This window comes from Scyliorhinus canicula, chromosome 5 (assembly GCF_902713615.1).
Source record: "Scyliorhinus canicula chromosome 5, sScyCan1.1, whole genome shotgun sequence".
Lineage (NCBI taxonomy): Eukaryota > Metazoa > Chordata > Chondrichthyes > Carcharhiniformes > Scyliorhinidae > Scyliorhinus > Scyliorhinus canicula.
In genome coordinates, this window is record NC_052150.1 from 165,557,441 (window position 1) to 165,578,579 (window position 21,139).

The 21,139-nt window shown below is 44.3% G+C and overlaps 1 protein-coding gene across 9 annotated transcripts in view; it reads left to right on the top strand.

Moving 5' to 3' along the window:
* rundc3b (RUN domain containing 3b) overlaps positions 1-21,139 on the top strand; it is a 146,321-nt gene that overhangs the window by 65,957 nt on the left and 59,225 nt on the right. For all 9 annotated transcript variants that reach the window (XM_038797986.1, XM_038797984.1, XM_038797985.1 and 6 more), the window contains exons 3-6: positions 7,823-7,956; positions 13,935-14,020; positions 14,392-14,481; positions 20,941-21,021. In XM_038797986.1, the coding sequence (XP_038653914.1) occupies positions 7,823-7,956; positions 13,935-14,020; positions 14,392-14,481; positions 20,941-21,021 (391 nt within the window). The remainder of the gene's footprint in view (positions 1-7,822; positions 7,957-13,934; positions 14,021-14,391; positions 14,482-20,940; positions 21,022-21,139) is intronic.

Below are 21,139 nucleotides of genomic sequence, written 5' to 3' on the forward strand. Positions count from 1 at the left end.
TGTTCACAAAGACCACAGAAGCTAAGTTCATGAAAATGAAAATGAAATTAAAATCGCTTATTGTCACGAGTAGGCTTCAATGAAGTTACTGTGAAAAGCCCCTAGTCGCCACATTCCGGCGCCTGTCCGGGGAGGCTGGTACGGGAATCGAACCGTGCTGCTGGCCTGCTTGGTCTGCTTTAAAAGCCAGCGATTTAGCCGAGTGAGCTAAACCAGCCCCTATTACACTACTTATTACACTACACTACTTATTAAAGCTCGACCACTTACCACCATAGTAAACAATAATCTAGAATCTACTTGTGGTGAATTATAAACACTAATAATCCACACTGTATTGTACAACGTGTTGAGCCTGTACCTTGTACTAGATCATGTGTAGTTGCGCGGCTCTACCCATAGGGGGAGATGAGGAGCTTGTACTCGGCTCCACCCATGGCTCCTCCCCCTAACCAGAAGTATAAAGGTTGCTGTTGAGCCTGCCTGCCAGTTCATCTAGAGTTCATCTCGTCACAGGCAGGCTCTGTTGTAAGACGATTAAAACCGCTGTTCGTGTGAATTGATGGTCTCATCACTACTCAACTAACACTAGTCTCTGCACTCTATCTATAACTGCACTCTGATCTCTCTCACTACTCCCTTAGCCTGCCTCATCAGCCTTTTCCCAGAAGTCTGTGAGTCAGTGCTTCATGTAGTTCTGCATCTAGCTCCATCTAGTGCTAAATTATGATATGACATCAACCTTTTGTATTCTGAACATGTCCCATAATGTCACAACTAATGTGTCGGACTTCATGAACATAATTTTTGAATAATTGATTATTGAATTTTCTATGAAATCTGTTTGACTTCACACTGCGATACAGCAGCATGTCAATTTGTAAGGAAGAAATGGAAATTAGAACAAGAAAAAAGAAAATTTTTCCCTCCGTTAAATATGTGTTAAATAACAAGGTGTTTGAGCAGTTATAGGGACTTGTATAAGGCAGATCCACCAAAGGATGAGCGGGGGATGAGGGAGTTTTTGGGGGGCGGGGGCGTGGAGTGCCTGAGATTGGGTGAAGCAGAGAAGGCGGGGTTGGAGGAGCCAGTAGGGTGGAGGAAGTGAAAACAACAATCAGGAAGATGCAGACGGGGAAGGCGGCAGGGTCGGATGGGTTACTGGTTAAATTTTATAAGAGACTTGAGGGTAAGCTGGCACCGTTGTTGGTGGAAATGTTCAAGGACGCGATGGTTAAGGAGGTCTTGCTGAAAATGATGTGGTAGGGCTTAAGAAGGATAAGGACCCGGTGGAGTGTGGTTGTTCAGGCCCATATCTCTGCTGAATGTGGACGGCAAGATATTGGCAAAGGTGCTGGTGTTTAATGTTGGAGGTGCGCCTTCTGAGGGTGATTGAGAAGGATCAGACTGGGTTCGTTAAGGGCATACAGATGTCATCGAATGTGAGGCGGCTGCTGAATGTGGTGCTTTCTCCAGCAGAGAGGGAGTTATAAATGGTGGTGGCATTTGTTGCAGAGTGGAGTTAACTGATGGTGTTGGAGAAATTTGGAATTTGGCCCAAGTTTTGGCATGGGTGCAACTGCTGTATAAGGGGCCACTGGCGAGCATGAGCACAAATGATATGAATTGTGTATTTTGCATTGCACTGGGGAACGAGGCAGGGGTACCCCATGTCCTCCCTTTTTGCCTTGCCATTGCGCTGAGGAGCTCGGAATTGTGGAAGGGGATAATGGGGCGGGGTGATGCATAGGGTGTCCTTGTATGTGGATGACTTGTTATATATTTCGGTGCCAGGCTCCTTGGGTTACATAATGGGCTTGCTTCAAAAATTTTGGACGTTCTCTGGATATAAGCTGAATTTGGGGAAAAGAGAGTACATTTTGGTTTCCTCTCCAGGTGGGGGGAGGGGCTGTCATTCTATCTGGCAGTGACTCACTTTAGGTATTTGGGGATGCAGGTGGCCCAGGATTGTGCAGGTCTTTGGAAGTGCAATTTCTCGAGCTTGGTGGGGAGGGTGAAGGTGAATTTCTTGAGGTGGGATAACCTTCCTCTGTTGTTGGCGGGCCAGATGAAGATTAATATTTTACCACATTGTTTTTGTTCCAGTGCCTGCCGGTCTTTTTCCCTAAGGCATTCTTCAGGGGGTGGATTCGGGTGTGGGGGCAAATGTTTTAACCTGCGCCTCGCTGATTGCTCGCTGTTGGGTCTTGTTGGGGTGGAGGTCAGCTTCTCCATCCTGTGCCTCGGCATGGCGTGGGGACCTGCTGGGGTTTCTAGCCCTGGAGAAATGAAATTTGCTCTAAGGGAGGCAAGTGATTGGTTCTACAAAAGCTGGGGAAAGTTGGAGAGTTGAGGGGAGGCATGGATGAGTGGGGATTTAATACTTTGTTACAGTTGTAAATTGTAAAAATGTTAAATTTGTAATAAAAATACTTTTTAAAATAAATGTTTTAAATAGGTTGGTAGATGCAAAAACCTTCTGAAGGTTGAATAGATTGGAATCAAATCCACTTTCATCATTCAGGGCACATTTTATGTTTTCACAAAGAAAGCACATTCTGATATTCCTTTTTATCACAAGGGAGGTCAAAACTGAAGTAGTCTGACACCGCGCGAGTCCTCCTGACCACAATCTAGCTTTTGTTATGAATTTTCCAATGATCACTTAAATCTTATTTCAAACATTAGGCTCTGACAATATTGCCCTTTATTCTATTAGCTGTATGTGCATTCTCTTCTGTATACTGTTAATACTGATAATATCTAGTTAAAAAAACACAAAGCATAAAGGAAATTAAACACTGGCTTATGTAATGAAATTTCAACCGTTATCCTCATCTAATCTAATTGACACAGGTAGACTTTCCTCGTCATCTGTAATGTTCTGGTGTAAATTGGTTCTGTTGCATGCAAATTTAGCTTTGAACAGCTTCCTACTGTCTACATCAACTTACGCACGGGACAAATTCCATTGTTCGACTTGAGAGTTGGAAATGTCAACTGTACAACGCCCCCCCCCCCCCCCCCCCCCCCCCCCCGCTTTTGGGTTGCAAGCCTTTCTATTTTCTCCACTTTCCTATCATCGCAATGCAAATTAGTGTCTGAACCTTTTTTTATAAACCCTGACGAGGACAAGGTTGTTGGAAGAATTGCAACATTTTAAACCCAGTTTGTGATGCACAGATGAACAAACATCATTTCTTCCAGATGGGATATCAATGAATGAACATCTAAGGATTTTGTCTGAAATGCATCTCCATCCGAGAGGCTAAATTACTTGTTTTAAATTGACGCTTTTACAAAGGGCGGCAAGGTGGCACAGTGGTTAGCACTGTTGCTTCACGGCGCCAGGGACCTGGGTTCGATACCTGGCTTGGGTCACTGTCTGCGAAGTCTGCACGTTCTCCCCTTTTCTGCGCAGGTTTCTAATGGGTGCTCCGGTTTCCTCCTACAAGTCCCGAAAGACGTGTTTAATGGGTGAATTGGACATTCTGAATTCTCCCTCGGTGTCCTCGAACAAGCACCGTAGCAACTAGGGGACTTTCACAGTAACTTCATTGCAGTGTTAATGTAAATCTACTTGTGACACTAAAAAAGGTTATTATTATAAGATGACAGAGGGAGAGAAAAGAGTTTCGGAAGAATGATTAAGCAATTGTATGCCAGTAACCCATTGCATAATTTTAGGACCTTCATCTTTTAACTTCCTTCTATGAGCGAAGTCAGTCAGTTGGAAATGTACCAATTGCAAACATAGGATTACAGTAATCAATCAGTTGTCATGTTTCGAACTGAAGTGAATGGTTTCCTGATTGATTACTGTGAAGCTAGTTTAATGCTTGTGCTGTGATGTTGGTTTAATGCTTGTGATGCAATTTTATTCCACTTTGGTGGCTCTTCTGAACAACCATATTACACTATTCTCACATTTGTGTGATAGAATGTGTTTATACTTTTGTTTTCATCCAGTGTCAGTATCAAGGACTTATTCATGATCCTTTGGTATATTTCAGCCCTTCATGGATCAGGAACTTCATAAATCTTTTGAACTGTTTACTACATTTCTTGGAAAGCTGCTTCAGTTCACTTAAGATGTTGCATCAAGGTTATAAACAATTGAGTTTTTCCGTTTTGCATAACAGTAACAATTTAGGTCGGATTGACTTATATGCCCACCTCCCTGAACATTCAGGCATTGCTTCTTTCTGAAGTGCTCTACAAACAGCATTTTTACTTATACCAGCATTCTGATGTTCTTTTGTATTCTTTAGTGATGCTCGTAACTGGTTTACTAAACTACATTGATTGCCTTGAATGTTGCCATCTGTCTGTTTACTATGCTTCGACTAATGGAAAAGGGAGACAAATTTTTATGGAAATACTTGCTGATGATATCCACAATGTAATTTCGGTACTGATGAGATTATGGGCAGCTTGCAGAAGAGAACTCCCAGGGTGGTAATCGGTGAAGTCCACACCTCCCTGTGCAGAGGATGTTCAGAGTGGAAGAGAATGAATCGACTTTTATGTGAGATCCTTGATTTATATTCTTTTGTAGGATCAATAGGTATTATTGATTATCGATAGAATTGTTTTTTTTTTGGATTATGATCTCTTTGGTTGGGGGAAACTAGTCCTGCAACAGTATTTTCATCCCTCAACAGCCCTCCTAGTGGAAAGTGTGAGGAATATGACTTGTGGCTTCTGGAAAAGGCCACCACGTTATCGTTATAGTCCGGTTGCCCAGTGTCTGCTGTGTATCATTTGTTTACATTTTTTAAAATTTGAGATCTTTGGGACCAGAGTCCCAAATCATAGAGTGCCCATTGGTACACCTGAAGCATCCTGTAACCGGTGGGCACAGTGGGGGCTCAAGTGCCTCATCAGCCCGAGAATTTGACTTCATAAGATTTGTTAATTTTTTTTTGTCTTTTTGTTAGAGTGCCCCTTTAAGGGGCTAGTAATTTGTTATTATTTTTTACATTCATAAAGGAGTATAAAGAGACACTGATTGACACTGGTTGTAGAGTCGGGAGCTATGCATTTTAGTGTCTCGCATTGTGACTAAAGCTAAAATGGAATAATGACTGGCTTCTTTCACTAACTGGCTATAAGAAGTTTAACACTGGAAGAGTCGGGCCTGAATTTTCATGGTCCGGCAAAATTGGGAGATCTTTAAAAATGGCAGATAGGATCCAATTCTGGGATTCCCACCCACATTGCAATTTCCATCAGTTTTGCTGGCACAGGATGTACATGCCAAACATGCATGCGACACTGATGTCCTTGCCCGATCCAGTAGGTTGATGGATATATCAGACCCCTGAAATTTTGATGGAGTTCGGTCTGTTCTGTTAAGACGTGGTTCACCTCCAAGGAATCCTGAACAATAGGATTCCGAATTCCAAGTTGAGAATCAAAGACGCTGTAAAACATTCGTCAGAAAATCCTTTCAGCAAAAGCTCCACTGGAGCAACTTACTTCAATCTTAAAACTGCGATGCTCAGCTGAAAGTCTTTCTGCCTCAAGGTTTTGTGAACCCAGTAATGGGGGAAGTGTTCACTCTAAAAGCCTTAAATTCCATCTGCCAATTGATTGATTGATTGATTCATATCGCCAAACTCAATTTTTAAAGAAGCTTCTAATGCATCTAATGTACTGTGAAAAAGTATTGAAAGATTGGTATGGGGTTGGAAATTGATGAATAAAGTTGCCAACTGTAATTAAATGTATTTGTGGAAGTTTCATCCCATGGCCTGCCTCCACACTCCAGCCATTAATCGGCCAACACATCCACCCTTGTGATGCACTGCTTTCCTATGCTAATTGGAAAGCAAAAAGTCTCATTATCCAATTGGATGATGCTTGACTGTCAGTCAAACAGCACCCCACCCCCCCTCCCCATTTATATCTGGTAAAGTGCAACAGTCAAAGAAAATTATTTTCTAAAAAAAATAATCTTTTTATTCTCGAGGGCTGCCCACATCATAGAATTTCCAGTGGAGGACGAGGCCATTTGGCCCATCGAGTCTGCACCGGTCCTTGGAAAGAGCACCCTACCTAAGCCCACATCTGAGCTCTATCCCCGTAACCCAGTAACCCCACCCAACCTTTTTGGACACTTAAGGGCAATTTAGCATGGCCAATCCACCTAACCTGCACATCTTTGGACTTTGGGAGGAAATCGGAGCACCCGGAGGAAATCCATGCAGACACTGGGAGAACGTGCAGACTCCTCACAGGCAGTGACCCAAGCCGGGAATCAAACCTAGGACCCTGGAGCTGTGAAGCAACTATGCTAACCACTGTGCTACCATGGTGCCCATCTGCGTCCTGGAGATTGATCTTCAATTCCTGGTGATTCCAGGCCACTCCTGGAAGGTTAGAATCCTTAATAGGTATTGCGCCACTCTCTGGGCATAACCGTGTGCAAAACACATTAATTTAGCAGTTGAATGACCAGCACTTAGTCTGCACAAACTTAGAGTCGGAGCCTGAAAATGGCACCACCTAATTTCTAGAGCACTAACAGGTAACTTAAAAGCTGACAGTTGCCATTTTGAATTCTGGGAGAATGCCACTAAGTTATTCTTTCAGGTGTATGAAACCAGAACGAGTAGGAATTTATTGAGTAATGCCTCTTAATTTGAAATAAAAACATAAATCTTCAATTATAAATGAAATGAAAATCGCTTATTGTCACAAGTAGGCTTCAAATGAAGTTACTGTGAAAAGCCCCTAGTCGCCACATTCCAGCACCTGTTCAGGGAGGCTGGTACGGGAATTGAACCGTGCTGCTGGCCTGCCTTGGTCTGCTTTAAAAGCCAGCTCTTTAGCCCTGTGCTAAACCAGCCCCATTGAGACATATATTGTTGTCCAGAACAGGAATTTTGAACAAAGAGAATTGTTCAGTAAACATTAAATATACTTTCTGATTTGGAGAAATTGTTCTGCATTTGTATGAACCACAGAATATCTTAAATTTTGCCTTGCTCTCGGCAACCATCGTGGATAATTTGATGAAATATGAGGGTTGTTTCGGTTTCTCTAGCTGTGATCTATATTTGGGATGAGATTACATTAACATTCAAGTGCTCACTGACTATGTTCATTATTCAGACTGTAAGGCTGGGAGTATATTGATACTTTGCGAATGCAGTGCAGGCTGAGCACATTAATGGAAATGTACTGACCCAAGGATGACCCAATTCACAAAATGTCAAGAGACTGTTAAGCGCAATAAGCTATGATTGTATTTGATGGCAGAGCAAGCTCAAGGGCTGCATAGTCTACAAAAGCAAATTACTGCAGATGCTGGAATCTGAAATAAAAACAGGAAGTGATGTAAATATCCAGCCAGTCAGGCAGCATCTGTGGAGCGAAGCAGAGTTGGTGCTTCAGGTTGATGGTGACCCTTCACTTAAACTAAAGAAAAATGGTGATGTAATAGGTATTAATTGCTCACTATTCAAGATTTTGATTCTGCCTTAAAGAATCTTTCAAGCTAGGGCAACATGGTGCACAGTGGTTAGCACTGCTGCATCACGATGCCAAGGACCCAGGTTTGATCCTGCCCCCGGATCACTGTCTGCGTGGAGTTTGTGCATTCTCCCCATGACTCTGTGGGTCTCACCCCCCACAACCCAAAATTGGCGCAGTTAAATTTCCGCTTAATTGGGGGAAAAAATAATTGGGTATGTTTAATTTATATATATATATATATATATATATATATTTTAAAAATTTTTTGCATGAGTTATGTTACTAGTTTTTCGTATGAAACTTATTTTTATTTGTTCTTGGTTTCATGTTTGTGTTGCAGGTCAAATAAATTGGTTTGGATACGAAAGCCCTCGAAGCTTCTGGGACTTCATCCGTGTGGTGTGCAGTAAGGTTCCACATAACTGCATCAGTAGCATTGAAAACATGGAGAATGCAAGCTCGTCGAGGGCAAAGGTTAGAAATTGGTTATGTCTTGACATTCTGTTCCATGGTCTGCAAATGTTAACCAAGGACATGCTATCGAGGGCTGTTTTTATGCTCTGCAGGGATGCTGTCACTTCCTAATGGGTAGGCTTCAAACAGCCAGTGGCAATCCAAAAGTGTCAGAGATGAGATCTTGGAAAGATTTGATGATGCGATAAAGAATGTTAATCTAGGTCATGGACTGTCCAGGTCATTTTTAACCCCAGAACTACTTTTAATATTTGAGATTGGTGTCTCGCCCAAATCAGATGGAAACAACGCATGGACTTGTGGGAGCAGGAAAAGGAAGGAGAGATGAACATCTTTAGGGATCCAAGCAAATGTTCACTGGTTTTATGTGGGCCATGTCTAATCTGAAATTATTGCGACACCGGTGAAGTCTTCGGTTTGCGACTTCCACGCTTAAATTGTCACCTGCCTGTGGCGGGTGGCCATCATGCTGCCAGAATGAATTGCACCAGCCAAAATGATAACGTGCACAAACCAGTTGATAATACAGTGCAGATTCCTGGTTGCCATTTTGAGAACCCACTTACATTGCTAATGGTGGCGGGTCTGTGTTAAAACTGGGCCTTTTAAATGTAATGTAGTGGGGGACTTTGATCCTGTATAGATCAGCAAGTGGGTGATGGGCGTGTTGCGTTTTAAACCGGGACAATACAGATGTGGTTGCATTTTGGTCCAGTTGGAGTTTATAAAAGAAGAATGGAAGCCAGGAAGGAGGACATGAGAGAATATTGTGCCTCATTTTGGGGGACAAAAATCTGGATAAAGGTTTCGGTGGCAGAGGAGCTGAGGTGGAGGTGGCCAATGTTTGTAGGTGGAGAAAAAGTGGTCTTGGTAATAGATAAGGAAGCTGAATTCTGGATTGAATGGAGCACCCACCCAAGCTTTCACTTGTGATTATCTGGGGAGCAGGACAGAATCAATGAGAAGAGAGTGAAATTTACAATGGGTTTAGGTAAAAAATGGCTTTTTTCACCTGATATTCAGACGGAGGAAGTTGTGACTCATCCAGGATTGAATGATTGGGCAACCTGATGGCATGAATGTGGTCATGATGTTGACAGAAATAATTTGTAAGTCGAGCTGGGTCTCATCTTAAACATGGAAACTATTTTGTGGCTGTAGGTTTCCCTTCTCTCTACCACTGATAGTCTCCTTAAACCACCCTCCTCTCTCTCACCTCCCAACAATTTGTGCAATGAGCTCACAATCTTTTTTTTGATAGAGATCAAGATCCGCTGCCTCTGTTCCTTACCTTCCTTTCTCTTGCACACTGTGCCTAGTTCCCCTTAGGTACATCCTTGCACTATATCTGAATTCAACTCTTTCTTTTTCATTGTTTTCCATCTCCCTTAATGCATTCTCCAAGTTTGTCTTGTCTGAGGAAACTACCTCTTAGTCTCTAGATTGTAAACTACCTCTTAGTCTCTAGATTGTAAACTACCTCTTAGTCTCTAGATTGTAAACTACCTCTTAGTCTCTAGATTGTATTGCTACTAAACTGCTGATCGCTCAGCTTCCCTTCCTGGCTGCCATAGTAACTGATATTAATTTCCTCCAGTTCTGTCCCCTCTTCTTCAAATCTGCTGTCATCATCACTCCCTCATACTTGTATGTGTTGTAGCCTTCCATTTTTAAAAAAATTTCATGGGTGTGGACAGCATTTATTGTCCAACTCAAATTGCTCTTGAGCAGGTGTTGGTGAGCTGCCTTCTTGAATCACTGCAGTCCATGTGGTGTAGGTACACCCACTGTAATGTTTGTTCAAGGGAGTTCTGGGTTTTGACTCGGTAACAGTGATATAGTTCCAAGACAGGATGGTGAGTGTAGGAGTCCCCATGCTTTTGCTCTTGGCCTTCTAGGTAGTAGTGGTTGTGGTTTTGGATGGTGCTGTCTTAGGAACCTTGATTCGTTCCTGCAGTGAATCTTGTGAATGGTACTTGCTGCTGCCATTGTTCATTAGTGGTGGAGGCATTGAATGCTTGTGGATGGGTGTCAGTCCAGTGGCTGCTTTGTCCTGGATGGTGTCAAGCTTTTTGAATGTTGTTGGAACATCCAGGCAAGTGTAGAATATTCTATCACACTCATGACCTGTGCCTTGTTGGTGATGGACTGGCTTTGGGGAGTCAGCAGGTGAGTTATTTGCCGCAGGATTCCTAGCCTCTGGCCTGCTCTTGTAGCCACAGTATTTATATGACTTGTCCAGTTCAGCTTCTAGTCAAGGGTAACCGCTTGGATGTTGTTAGTGCGGGAATTCAATTCAGGGATGGTAATGCCTTTTAATGTCAAGGGGAGATGGTTGGACTCGATCTCTTGTTGGAGTTGGTCATTACCTGGCACTTGCGATGCGAATGTCACTTCCTACTTATCAGCCCAAGCCTGAATGTTGTCCAGGTCTTGCTGCATATAGGCATGGGCTACTTCAGTATGTCTCAAATGATGCTGAACATTGTGCATTCATCAGTAAATTTTCCTACTTCTGACCTTCTAATGGAGGGAAGGTAATTGATGAATCAGCTGAAGATCATTGGGCCAAAGCCCATGGCCTGAGGAGCTCCTGGAATGAGTAGTAATGTCCTGGTACTGAGACTATTGACCTCCAACAATGACAACCACCTTGCTTTGTGCTTATGTCTCCCACTATGGCAGAGTTTCCCTCAATTCCCATTGACTGCAGATTTGCTCTGGCTCCTTGATGCCACACTCGATCAAATTCTGACTTGATGTCAAAGGCAGTCAGTCTTTCCTTGTCTCTGGGGTTCAGCTCCTTTGTCCATCCTTAAACCAAGGCTGTAATGAGATCAGGAGTTGGATGGCCATGACGGAGCCTGAGCAATAATGAGCAAGTTCCCCCCCCCCCCCCCCCCCCCCCCCCTTCTCTAATCTCTTTCAACCTTTCTCTATTTCCGTAATCCTGGTCTATTGAGAATTCGTGATTTTCATTCACCATTTGGCCATGTTTTCAGCTCCTTGGCCTTGAGCGTTGAAATTCCCTCCTTGTGTCTTCTTTATCTTCTTTTAAGGTAGCTCCTTAAATATCAAGCTTTTTGAGCAAGCTTTTGATTATTCGATCGAATGTTTCCTCATGTGGATGTGTGTAACTTTGTTTCATTTACTCCTGTGAGAGTTCCATGGGTGTTCTGTTATGTTAAAAGACGTTTTAGAAATACAGGTTGTTGTTGCAGATCTTGTCACCAAGGGCTAAACTAAGATAGAATGTTGGGGAACTCTGGAAGTGATAGTTCAGGTGTGATCATTTATAATTTGTGCTGAACAAAGTTGTTAACCTTTTCATTTTGATTAGATTAATGTAAAATAGTGAACAGGAGAATCTCAAATGTACATGTATTATGATTTTAACCGCTAAGTGTTTCAAAACACATGGGTCTCATTAATAGCCCCAAGTTTTTTCACCAAATCTGATGAGTCTGAGCTTCACAATCCATGTGTTCTCTGTTTGTGCCATGTCAACTGATCTCAGCCAAGGTGATGGATAATGTGTTGCTGTCAACTTTATAGAGCGATGAATTGGCCTGGGTTTTTGCTGTTGATTGCTATTCAGTAGTCTCTGCTGGAAGCATCTGAGAATGTTTTAGGTGAGGATAGCATCGATCTTGGCTGTAATGCTTCAGTTCAATAATCTGCTGATATGTATTTGGATGCGCACAAATAATGGCAATGTAATAGATATATCGCCTTTAAGAAAAGATGGGAAAGAAAATTAGGGGGGAATTCACAGTTTCATCATTAAACTGGTTGAATTGAACGCATGTATTTTAATGTGCCTTGTACTTAACACCTTGTTGATTCTTCAGTCTACACTTTTACACAGCTATGCGAAACAAATATTCGAATGGCCAAGTGATTTTGCATGGCATTATATCCCAAAACAATCCCTTTAAATTTCTGCACTTGGTGCGAATGCAATCTTTTGATAATCATTTGCAAAAATATTGGTTGATGAGCATGCCCTAATGACCGGTCACACCCTGTTGAATAATTTTTAATGGTAAACGTTTCTCCGCATCCTTCTCAACCAGTCTGCAGCCTTAGACACTGTTAAGCACCCCAACCTCCTTCAACGGCACTCCACTGTTGTCCAGATCACAATACACCTGGTTAAATCCTCATCTATCCAGTTTTAACCAGAGACTCGTCTGCAAAGTTGACACTTCCTGCACTGACGCCATTATCTCTCGAATTCCCATCCTGCCCCAAGAATCAATCCTTGGTTCTTTTTTTCTCCCACATCTACATGCTGCCCCTCTGTGGCAACATCCAAAAACACCGTCAGTGTTTACAGATAAACAGACTACACCAACCAGCATCTGGCTGAGTTTAAAAACATATATTGGGACATGGGCATCACTGGCTAGGCCAAAATTATTGTCCATCCCTAATTTCTTGTGAGAATGTGGTAGTGAGCTGCTTTCTTGAATTGTTGCAGTCCATGTAACCTAGTTCTGATGTGTTATGCTGCTTGACCACCGTCCAGGACTTCATGAGCAGATGTTTCCTCTAATTAAATATTGGGAAGAGTGAAGGCATTGTTTTCAGTCTTCATCACAAAATTCCATTCCCAAACCATTCCTTTTATATCTTCCTTGCAGTTGCCTGAGGCTGAGTCAGATGGTCGCAACTTGGCCTCAGGATGAGCTTTTATCTAGTGCATGGGTAAAGACACCTGCTCCCACCTCCGTGACATTGCCTGCCCCTGCAGCTCATCTATTACTGGAACACTCGTATCATCTCTAGACGTGATTGCTCCAACATCTTCTTGACTATTCCAACATCTTCTAGCCAGCCTATTATCTTACTGTCTCTGTAAACCTAAGCTCATCCAAGCTCCTGCTGCTGACATCCTTCCTCATACCAAGTCCATTTGCCAATCACCCCTGTGCTTGCTGGTTTCTATTTTTTAATTCTCATTTTTGGTTTCAAATCCCTCCATAGATATACAGTTCCTTCCCTTTTCAGTCCTTTTTTTTTAACCTCTTTCCTCTTTCAGGCACTCATTAAAACCCATCTCAAGTAAGCTTTTGGCTATCTGCCCTAATACTTCCTGAAGTAGTTTGGAGACAGATTTGTTTGAATAAAGTTATTGTGAAGCACCGGGGATATTTTACTCCATTTATAGGTACAATATAAATCCAAGTTGTTTTTGGAAAACAATACCCGAACAATGAATCAATTTCATTTTAAAGAGGGGAATGCTCTAATTCTGAGACTGGGGGGGGGGGGGGGGGGGGGGGGGGGGGGGTGGCGGCGGCAAGATCCCCTGCCAGATTCTGCACTAGTAAACCCGTTCATTATACACTAGCGAGTGCCCCATGTTACCTGGTGGGCCGTCAACCGATTCATCTTCCCACCATCAGTTGACGGGTTCAAAGGTCCCGATGCCATATTTAAGTACCAGTCCAGCACACTCCTATCTATCGCTTTCTCCAGCCCAGCTGTGTTTGCTCGACTGTGTAGGATGTCAGCAACCCAGAAGAGAAAGGCTAGCAGCCTCCAGATGAAGGCTGTTCCTTAATTCCACTGGCATGACACAAGATTGGATGGCATTTTGCGCCACCAAACCCGCCTTGGGCAGGGTGGAAGAATTCTGTCCAAACTCTCTTCCTTGACAACTGATGAAATTTGTGTCCAAATGATCTTTTGTGGGTATTTGTCTGTCAGTCTGCGTATCCATGGGAGGCCAGCAGACTGACATAAGATGTCCCTAGCATGTATCCCGTTTATAGTTATGTTTTATGATAAGCAAGCTGTCGGGATTGTTGCTCGAATGGTATGTATCGCATTTTCTCCCATATGGCTTACGTGGTTATGTCTTGTCTTGTCATTTGTAGCTGTCAGCACAGTGAGCAAAAGAATGATGTAGCTATTTGCTCTACGCATTTTAATTCTGTTTTGCTTCTGCTCTGTGTCTTGTAACTTGACAGGGCAGAGCATGGATCCGTGTTGCACTCATGGAGAAGCGACTGTCAGAGTATATCTCTACTTCCCTGAGGGACATCAAAACAACCAGGTCTTTACAAATTATCCATATTTATTTGACACCTACAATATCATAGCAGAAACTAATGAAATTGAACTTGGATTGATTTTATAAAATGATTCTTTTTTTAATTTAAAAAAAAAGCTCTTTGCAGCCTCTTGCTGATAACGTACACTACAATCTAGTGTTTTTCATTTCATGAACCAGTAGACTATTGAGGAGATGCAGATAGTGTTTATTTGTCGTATTATTTGCTTGGCCAGAGACCTTATAATGTTCAGCTGCTTTACCCAGCTGCTTTAATTTGATATGCAGCATTAAAACTGATTTGAGATGACACCTTAAGCCATCTGTTTTCTAAATATGAATGAGGCTCTGGAAGAAGAAAAATTCTCTTGCAGGCGATATTATGAAGATGGAGCAATTGTACTGGGAGAAGAAGCAAACATGCTTGCTGGTATGCTGCTTGGACTCAATGCTATTGATTTCAGGTAATTCATCTAATTTGGTTCTATGCATTATGCTAGATTAGTGAGTACATTCTGTTAATATGTAAAAGGCGCTGGTTTTATGGAGTCATTTCTAGGTTGGATAGACCCAAGCTTTATCACTATGAATTGCTTTCTCGCTGAGAAAATATACACTCACAGGCACATCGTTCTGCTCACTGTTCTTTAAAGACAGATTAAACTTTAATGTTACCAAATAGTGGAGCAATTCATTTTCTGCTCACCCTGTACAGATTAAAAATGAAGTTTTAAAAGATCTTCAGCCATTATGAAGCAGTGTGCATCCACGCCCAAAGGTATAGGCCACTAGAACAATGGAGAATAGATGCTGGTCACTAGCAATGTCCCTGCTAGGCTGCATGGGTGCATGGCCATGCAGCAGCCTGGAAGTTATCTTGTCAGCCTTGTTCTGGATTAAATACTGTGCATGTATGGTCTCACAAAAAATTTGAAGGTATCGTGCAATAAAATTTTTTTTGGCTGCACACCAAACAAAATGCAATCAAAACAGCCGTTTGGAGGGTGGGTGGGAGGGGCGCGGTTTACGGTTTCAAATTAGGGGAGTCTATCAGGGTGGAGTGACAGTTCTCTGGCATTTGGAATTCCTGAGAATACTGCAGTAACTTCACAGTAAGGAAAATATTTCATGCAAATACAGAAACATTTGAAATAAAAACAAGGAAGTTCTGTATAAATTACTATTGAGGCATCGGAACATGAAATAAGAGCAGGCCGTACAAGGCTTATAACCTGCTCCACTATTTAATAAGATAATATTAAGATAATAAGATAATAGCTGAGTATCTTCTTAGGGTGTGAAACTAGTGCACCACTAGTAACTGAACTCCAGGATGAACATTTGCCATCAACCACCACCCTCTGTCTTCTTTCAGCTAGCCAATTACTGATCCAAACCGTTAAATCACCTTCAATCCCATACTTCCGTATTTTCTGCAATAGCCTACCGTGGGGAACCTTATCAAACGCCTTACTGAAATCCATATACACCACATCAACCGCTTTACCCTCATCCACCTGTTTCATCACCTTCTCAAAAAACTCTTAAGGTTTGTGAGGCATGACCTACCCTTCACAAAACCGTGTTGAGTATCGCTAATCAACTTATTCTTTTCAAGATGATTATAAACCCTATCTCTTACAACCTTTTCCAACATTTTACCCACAACCGAAGTAAGGCTCACAGGTCTATAATGACCAGGGTTGTCTCTACTCCCCTTCATGAACAAGGGGACAACATTTGCAGTCTTCCGGCACTATTCCTGTCGACAAAGACGACATAAAGATCAAGGACAAAGGCTCTGCAATCTCCTCCCTGGCTTCCCAGAGAATCCTAGGATAAATCCCATCTGGCCCCGGGGACTTATCTATTTTTACTCTTTCCAAAATTGCTAACACCTCCTCCTTGTGAACCTCAATCCCATCTAGCCTGGTTGACTGTACCTGAGTATTCTCCTCGACAACATTGTCTTTCTCCAGTGTAAACACTGACAAAAAATATCCATTTAACGCTTCCCCTATTCCACACACAACTTTCCACTACTATCCTTGATTGGCCCTAATCTTACTCTAGTCATTCTTTTGTTCCTGATATACCTATAGAAAGCCGTAGGGTTTTCCTTGATCCTATCCGGCAACGACTTTTCGTGTCCTCTCCTCACTCTTCTTAACTCTCCCTTTAGGTCCTTCCTGGCTAACTTGTAACTCTCAAGTGCCCTAACTGAGCCTCCATGTCTCTTCCTAACATAAGCCTTCTTCTTCCTCTTGACAAGTGCTTCAACTTCCTTAGTAAACCACGGTTCCCTTGCTCGACAACTTCCTCCCTGCCTGACGGGTACATTCTTATCAACGACACGCAGTAGCTGTTCTTTGAAAAAGCTCCACATTTCGATTGTACCCATCCTATACATCCTAAATCTTGCCGAATAGCATCATGATTGCCTTTCCCCCAGCTATAATTCTTGCCTTGCGGTATATACCTATCCCTGCCCATCGCTAAAGTAAACATAACCGAATTGTGATCACTATCACCAAAGTGCTCACCTACATCTAAATCTAACACCTGGCCGGGTTCATTACCCAGTACCAAATCCAATGTGGCATCGCCCCCTGTTGGCCTGTCAACATACTGTGTCAGAAAACCCTCCTGCGCACACTGCACAAAAACTGAACCATCTATAGTACTCGAACTACAGTATTTCCAGACTTCTCCTTCCAGAGTTCTCCTTCTTTTCCCACGTGCACAAGGCCTATTCACGGATAGTATTTTTCGTGGTGAGCAGGGCACTGATCCCGAGAGTAACGGGGCAGAGTACTCTGCCATCGCGATTTCGGATCACGCCCCACATTGGGTGGAGCTGGAGTTGGGAGAAGAGAGGGGCCAGCGCCCGTTGTGGCGCTTGGACGTGGGATTATTGGCGGACGAGGAGGTCTGTGGGCGGATCCGGGGGTGTATACAGAGGTATATGGAGGCCAATGACAATGGGGAGGTCTCGGTGAGTGTGGTCTGGGAGGCACTGAAGGTGGTGGTGAGAGGGGAGCTGATCTCCATCAGGGCTCAGAGAGGGAGTGGAGGGAGAGGAATAGGTTGGTAGGAGAGATACTTAGGGTGGATAGGAGATATGTGGAATCCCCCGAGGAGGGGCTGCTGAAGGAGCGCCGGAGCCTCCAAACGGAGTTTGACTTGTTGACGACGGGGAAAGCTGAGGCCCAGTGGAGGAAGGTACAAGGAGCAGAATATGAATATGGGGAGAAGGCGAGTCGGATGCTGGTGCATCAGCTGCGGAAGAAAGAGGCGGCTAGGGAAATTGGGGGAATCGGGGACAAGGGAGGGAATACGGTGCGGAGTCCAGTCAGAATAAATGAGGTCTTTAGGGACTTTTGTGAGAACTTGTACAAATCAGAGCCCCCGGAGGGGGGGGGGGGGGGGGGGGGGGGAATGCGGCGGTTCCTGGACCAATTGAGGTTTCCGAGGGTGAAGGAGGAGCAGGTGGAGGGCTTGGGGACCCCAATTGGAATGGAGGAGCTTGTTGAGGGGTTGGGGAGTATGCAGACTGGCAAGGCCCTGGGACCGGATGGGTTCCTAATTGAATTTTATGGGAAGCTTTCGGAACTGTTGGCTCCGTTGCTGTTAAGAACTTTTAACGAGGCGAGAGAAAAAGGAAGTCTTCCCTCGACGTTGTCGAGAGCTCTGATCTTGCTTATTCTTAAGTGGGACAAAGACCCGTTGCAGTGTGGCTCGTATAGGCCGCTTTAACTCCTTAATGTGGATGCCAAGTTGTTGGCGAAGGTCCTGGCCACTAGGATTGAGGATTATGTCCCTGGAATGATACATGAGGATCAGATGGGATTTGTAAAGAGCAGGCAGTTGAATGCAAATTTGCGGAGCCTTCTAAATGTGATTATGATGCCCTCGGAGGGGGGAGGGGGGGGGGGGGGGGGGGGGAGAATGCAGAGGTGGTGGCGGCTATGGATGCGGAGAATGCCTTTGACTGGGTGGAGTGGTAGTACCTGTGGGAGGTGCTGGGTAGGTTTGGGGAGGGGTTCATAGGGTGGGTTAAATTGTTATACCAGGCCCCGGTGGCGAGTGTATCGACGAACCGGTTGAGGTTAGAGTACTTTAGACTATATCGTGGAATGAGGCAGGGGTTTCCTCTGTCCCCCCTGCTGTTTGCTTTGGCCATTGGCCATGGCGCTGAGGAAATCTAGAAGCTGGAGGGGGTTTGGTCCGGGGGGGGAGAGGAGCACCGCATCTCACTATATGCGGATGATTTGCTTTTGTATATTACGGACCCGGTAGAGGGGATGGGGGAGGTTATGAAAGACCCTCGGGGAGTTTGGAGACTTCTCTGGGTATAAGGTTAATGTTGGGAGCTCTTCGTGGTGTATGCGCGGGGCCAGAAAAAGCGGTTGGAGGAGCTGCCGCTCAAGATGGCGGGGAGGAGTTTTCGGTATTTGGGTAGTCAGGTGGCCAAGAGTTGGGGTGTCTTGCATAAACTCAATCTGGCGCGGCTGGTGGACCAGATGGAGGAGGACTTTAAGAGGTGGGACATGCTTCTGCTCTCCCTAGCGGGTAGGGTGCAGTCTGTCAAGATGACGGTCCTCCCTAGGTTTTTGTTCGTGTTTCAGTGCCTGCCCATGTGTGGGACGGAGGGGGGGGGGGGGGCCCGGGGGGGGGGGGGGGGGGGGGGGGGGGGGGGGGGGGGGGGGGGGAAGAAGGAGAGGGGGGAGGAGAGGGAGGGGTGGCAGCGCAGTCGGGTGGGTGGGTGGGTTGGCGCTGCCGAATCTGTGTAGCCCAGAGAAGGCTCTTGTTATTGTGGAGGGACACTAAGCCCCCAAGTGTGGAGGCTTGGATCAATGACATGGCGGAGTTTCTGAGGTTGGAGCGACCGGATGAGGTGCTTACCCTAATTTGTTTTGAGTTGGGTGTTAATTTGTTAACTGTTTACCGTTTAGAGGGTTGCTTTGTTTGGTTGGCATGTTGCCCTTTTCTCTTTGTATTATTTTCCTTTTCGGAGTGTTCTGAAAAACGTTTTGAAAAACTTAAATAAAAACATTTTTTTTTTAAAAAAGTCTTTTTTTTTTTAAAAAGTATTTTTATTGAGGTTTTGCAGAATTTTTCATAATAAAACAGTAGTAACAATAATAACAAAATAAACTAGAGTGACCAGGGACATAGTGTAAAAAGAGAATATACAATAACAATTAAATAGACATTACCCCATGCGACCCAGTCTTCCCACACCATCCCAATGAAGCACTCTCTTCCCCACCCCCGGTACGGATAGGGGGGGCAGGGTGGGGGGGGGGGGTGCATGGGAGCAGCTGCCATATAAAAGGTACTAGTCTGGGAGCTTTGATAACGGCTCCTTTGCCGTTCTCGCCGACCCGTTCCTCCACAAGTCCAGTGGTGGTGGCGACACTGCGGATCTGGGGACAGTGGAGGAGGTACAAGAAGGTGGAGGGAGCGTCGGTCTGGACCCCGATATGCAACAACCACAGGTTTGTCCCAGGTAGGACGGATGGTGGGTTCCAGAACTGGCAGAGAGCAGGCATCAGAAGGATGGGAGATCTGTTCGTAGACGGAAGCTTTCACAGTTTGAAGGTGCTAGAGGACAAATTTAATCTGCCACCAGGAAACGCCTTTAAATATCTGCAAGTATGAGCCTTCCTGAAAAAACAGGTAGTGGCCTTTCCGATGCTGCCACCACTGAGGATACAGGACAGGGTGGTTTCCGACACCTGGGTGGGGGAGGGGAAGGTGTCCGATATCTACCAGGAACTACAGGAGGCGGAGGAAACCCTGGTGGAGGAGCTCAAGGACAAGTGGGAGGAAAGAGCTAGGTGAGGGGTTGGAAGTGGGTCTGTGCGCAGAGGTCCTGGGCAGGGTTAATTCCTCTTCATCATGTGCCAGGCTCAGTCTAATTCAATTTAAGGTGGTCCACCAGGCACACATGACGGCAGCGAGAATGAGCAAGTTTTTTGGGGTAGAAGGGCAGCCTTGCAAACAATGTCCACATGTTTTGGGCATGCCTGAAGCTTAGAGAGAGTTCTGGCAAGGGTTCGCGAGGGCAATGTCTAAGGTGCTTAACACACGGGTGGTGCTGAGTCCAGAGATAGCGATCTTTGGAGTGTCAGAAGACCCAGGAGTTCAGGGGGCGAAAAAGGCCGACGTTTTGGCCTTTGCCTCCCTAGTAGCCCAGAGACGGAATTTATTAATGTGAAGGGACTCGAAACCCCCGAGTGTAGAGACTTGGATTAACGACATGGTTGGGTTTCTCAGCCTCGAGAAAAAGAGCTCTTTTCTGTAACCTTGGGCAGGAGCGACCTTGTGTGTGACCACTTACTCCATGGTCCACACCGGAAGTCCCATGTAAGTCTTCTTTCAAGGATCTTTCACGCCTAACATCAGAATTTACTAATCGTCCTGATGAGGAGTATCTGCCATCAGTGTGGTGGAAAGATCAATGCAGGAGAACGTATGATGTGCAGCTCAACTTGATATTTAGTAGCCCAGATGCAAAGCTAGGCTTACCTGCCGCAGGCTTTTGAATCCAAGTCCTCTTGTGAAGGACTTTTCTGAAGAGACATATTCACTGCAGTGAGGCTGTCTTCCCCTCGAGGCTGTTGAGTATCACTTATGGGTTAAATATCCTGCCTGCAACTACTTTTCCTCCTTGTTGCAAGTGAATCTCACACTTTGATCCTCTCACGTCATATACGTGTTGTTATCCCCAACTCCCAAATTTTGTATTTCTGCATGTTTAATTTGTGAATATCAAGTAAAAGCAAATGTTTTTTGAAATTGTACCACATAATAAGCAAAATATAGGAATGACAATCTAAAGGATTTCTTGAAATGCAGTACATTAAGAAACTGGCCTGAAAGTGATGAATAAACTGTTTATTATCTTTACCTTTCAGCTTCTGCTTAAAGGGTGAGAGTTTGGATGGCAATTGTCCTGCTGTTATAGACTACACCCCCTATCTGAAGTTCACACAAAGGTATATTCATCTTAATTTGTGTTTTCTTTTCTTTAAAGCGCTCAAATTAAATAAGATTTGAGGCAGCACGGTAGCATTTGGGGCAGCACGGTAGCATGGTGGTTAGCATAAATGCTTC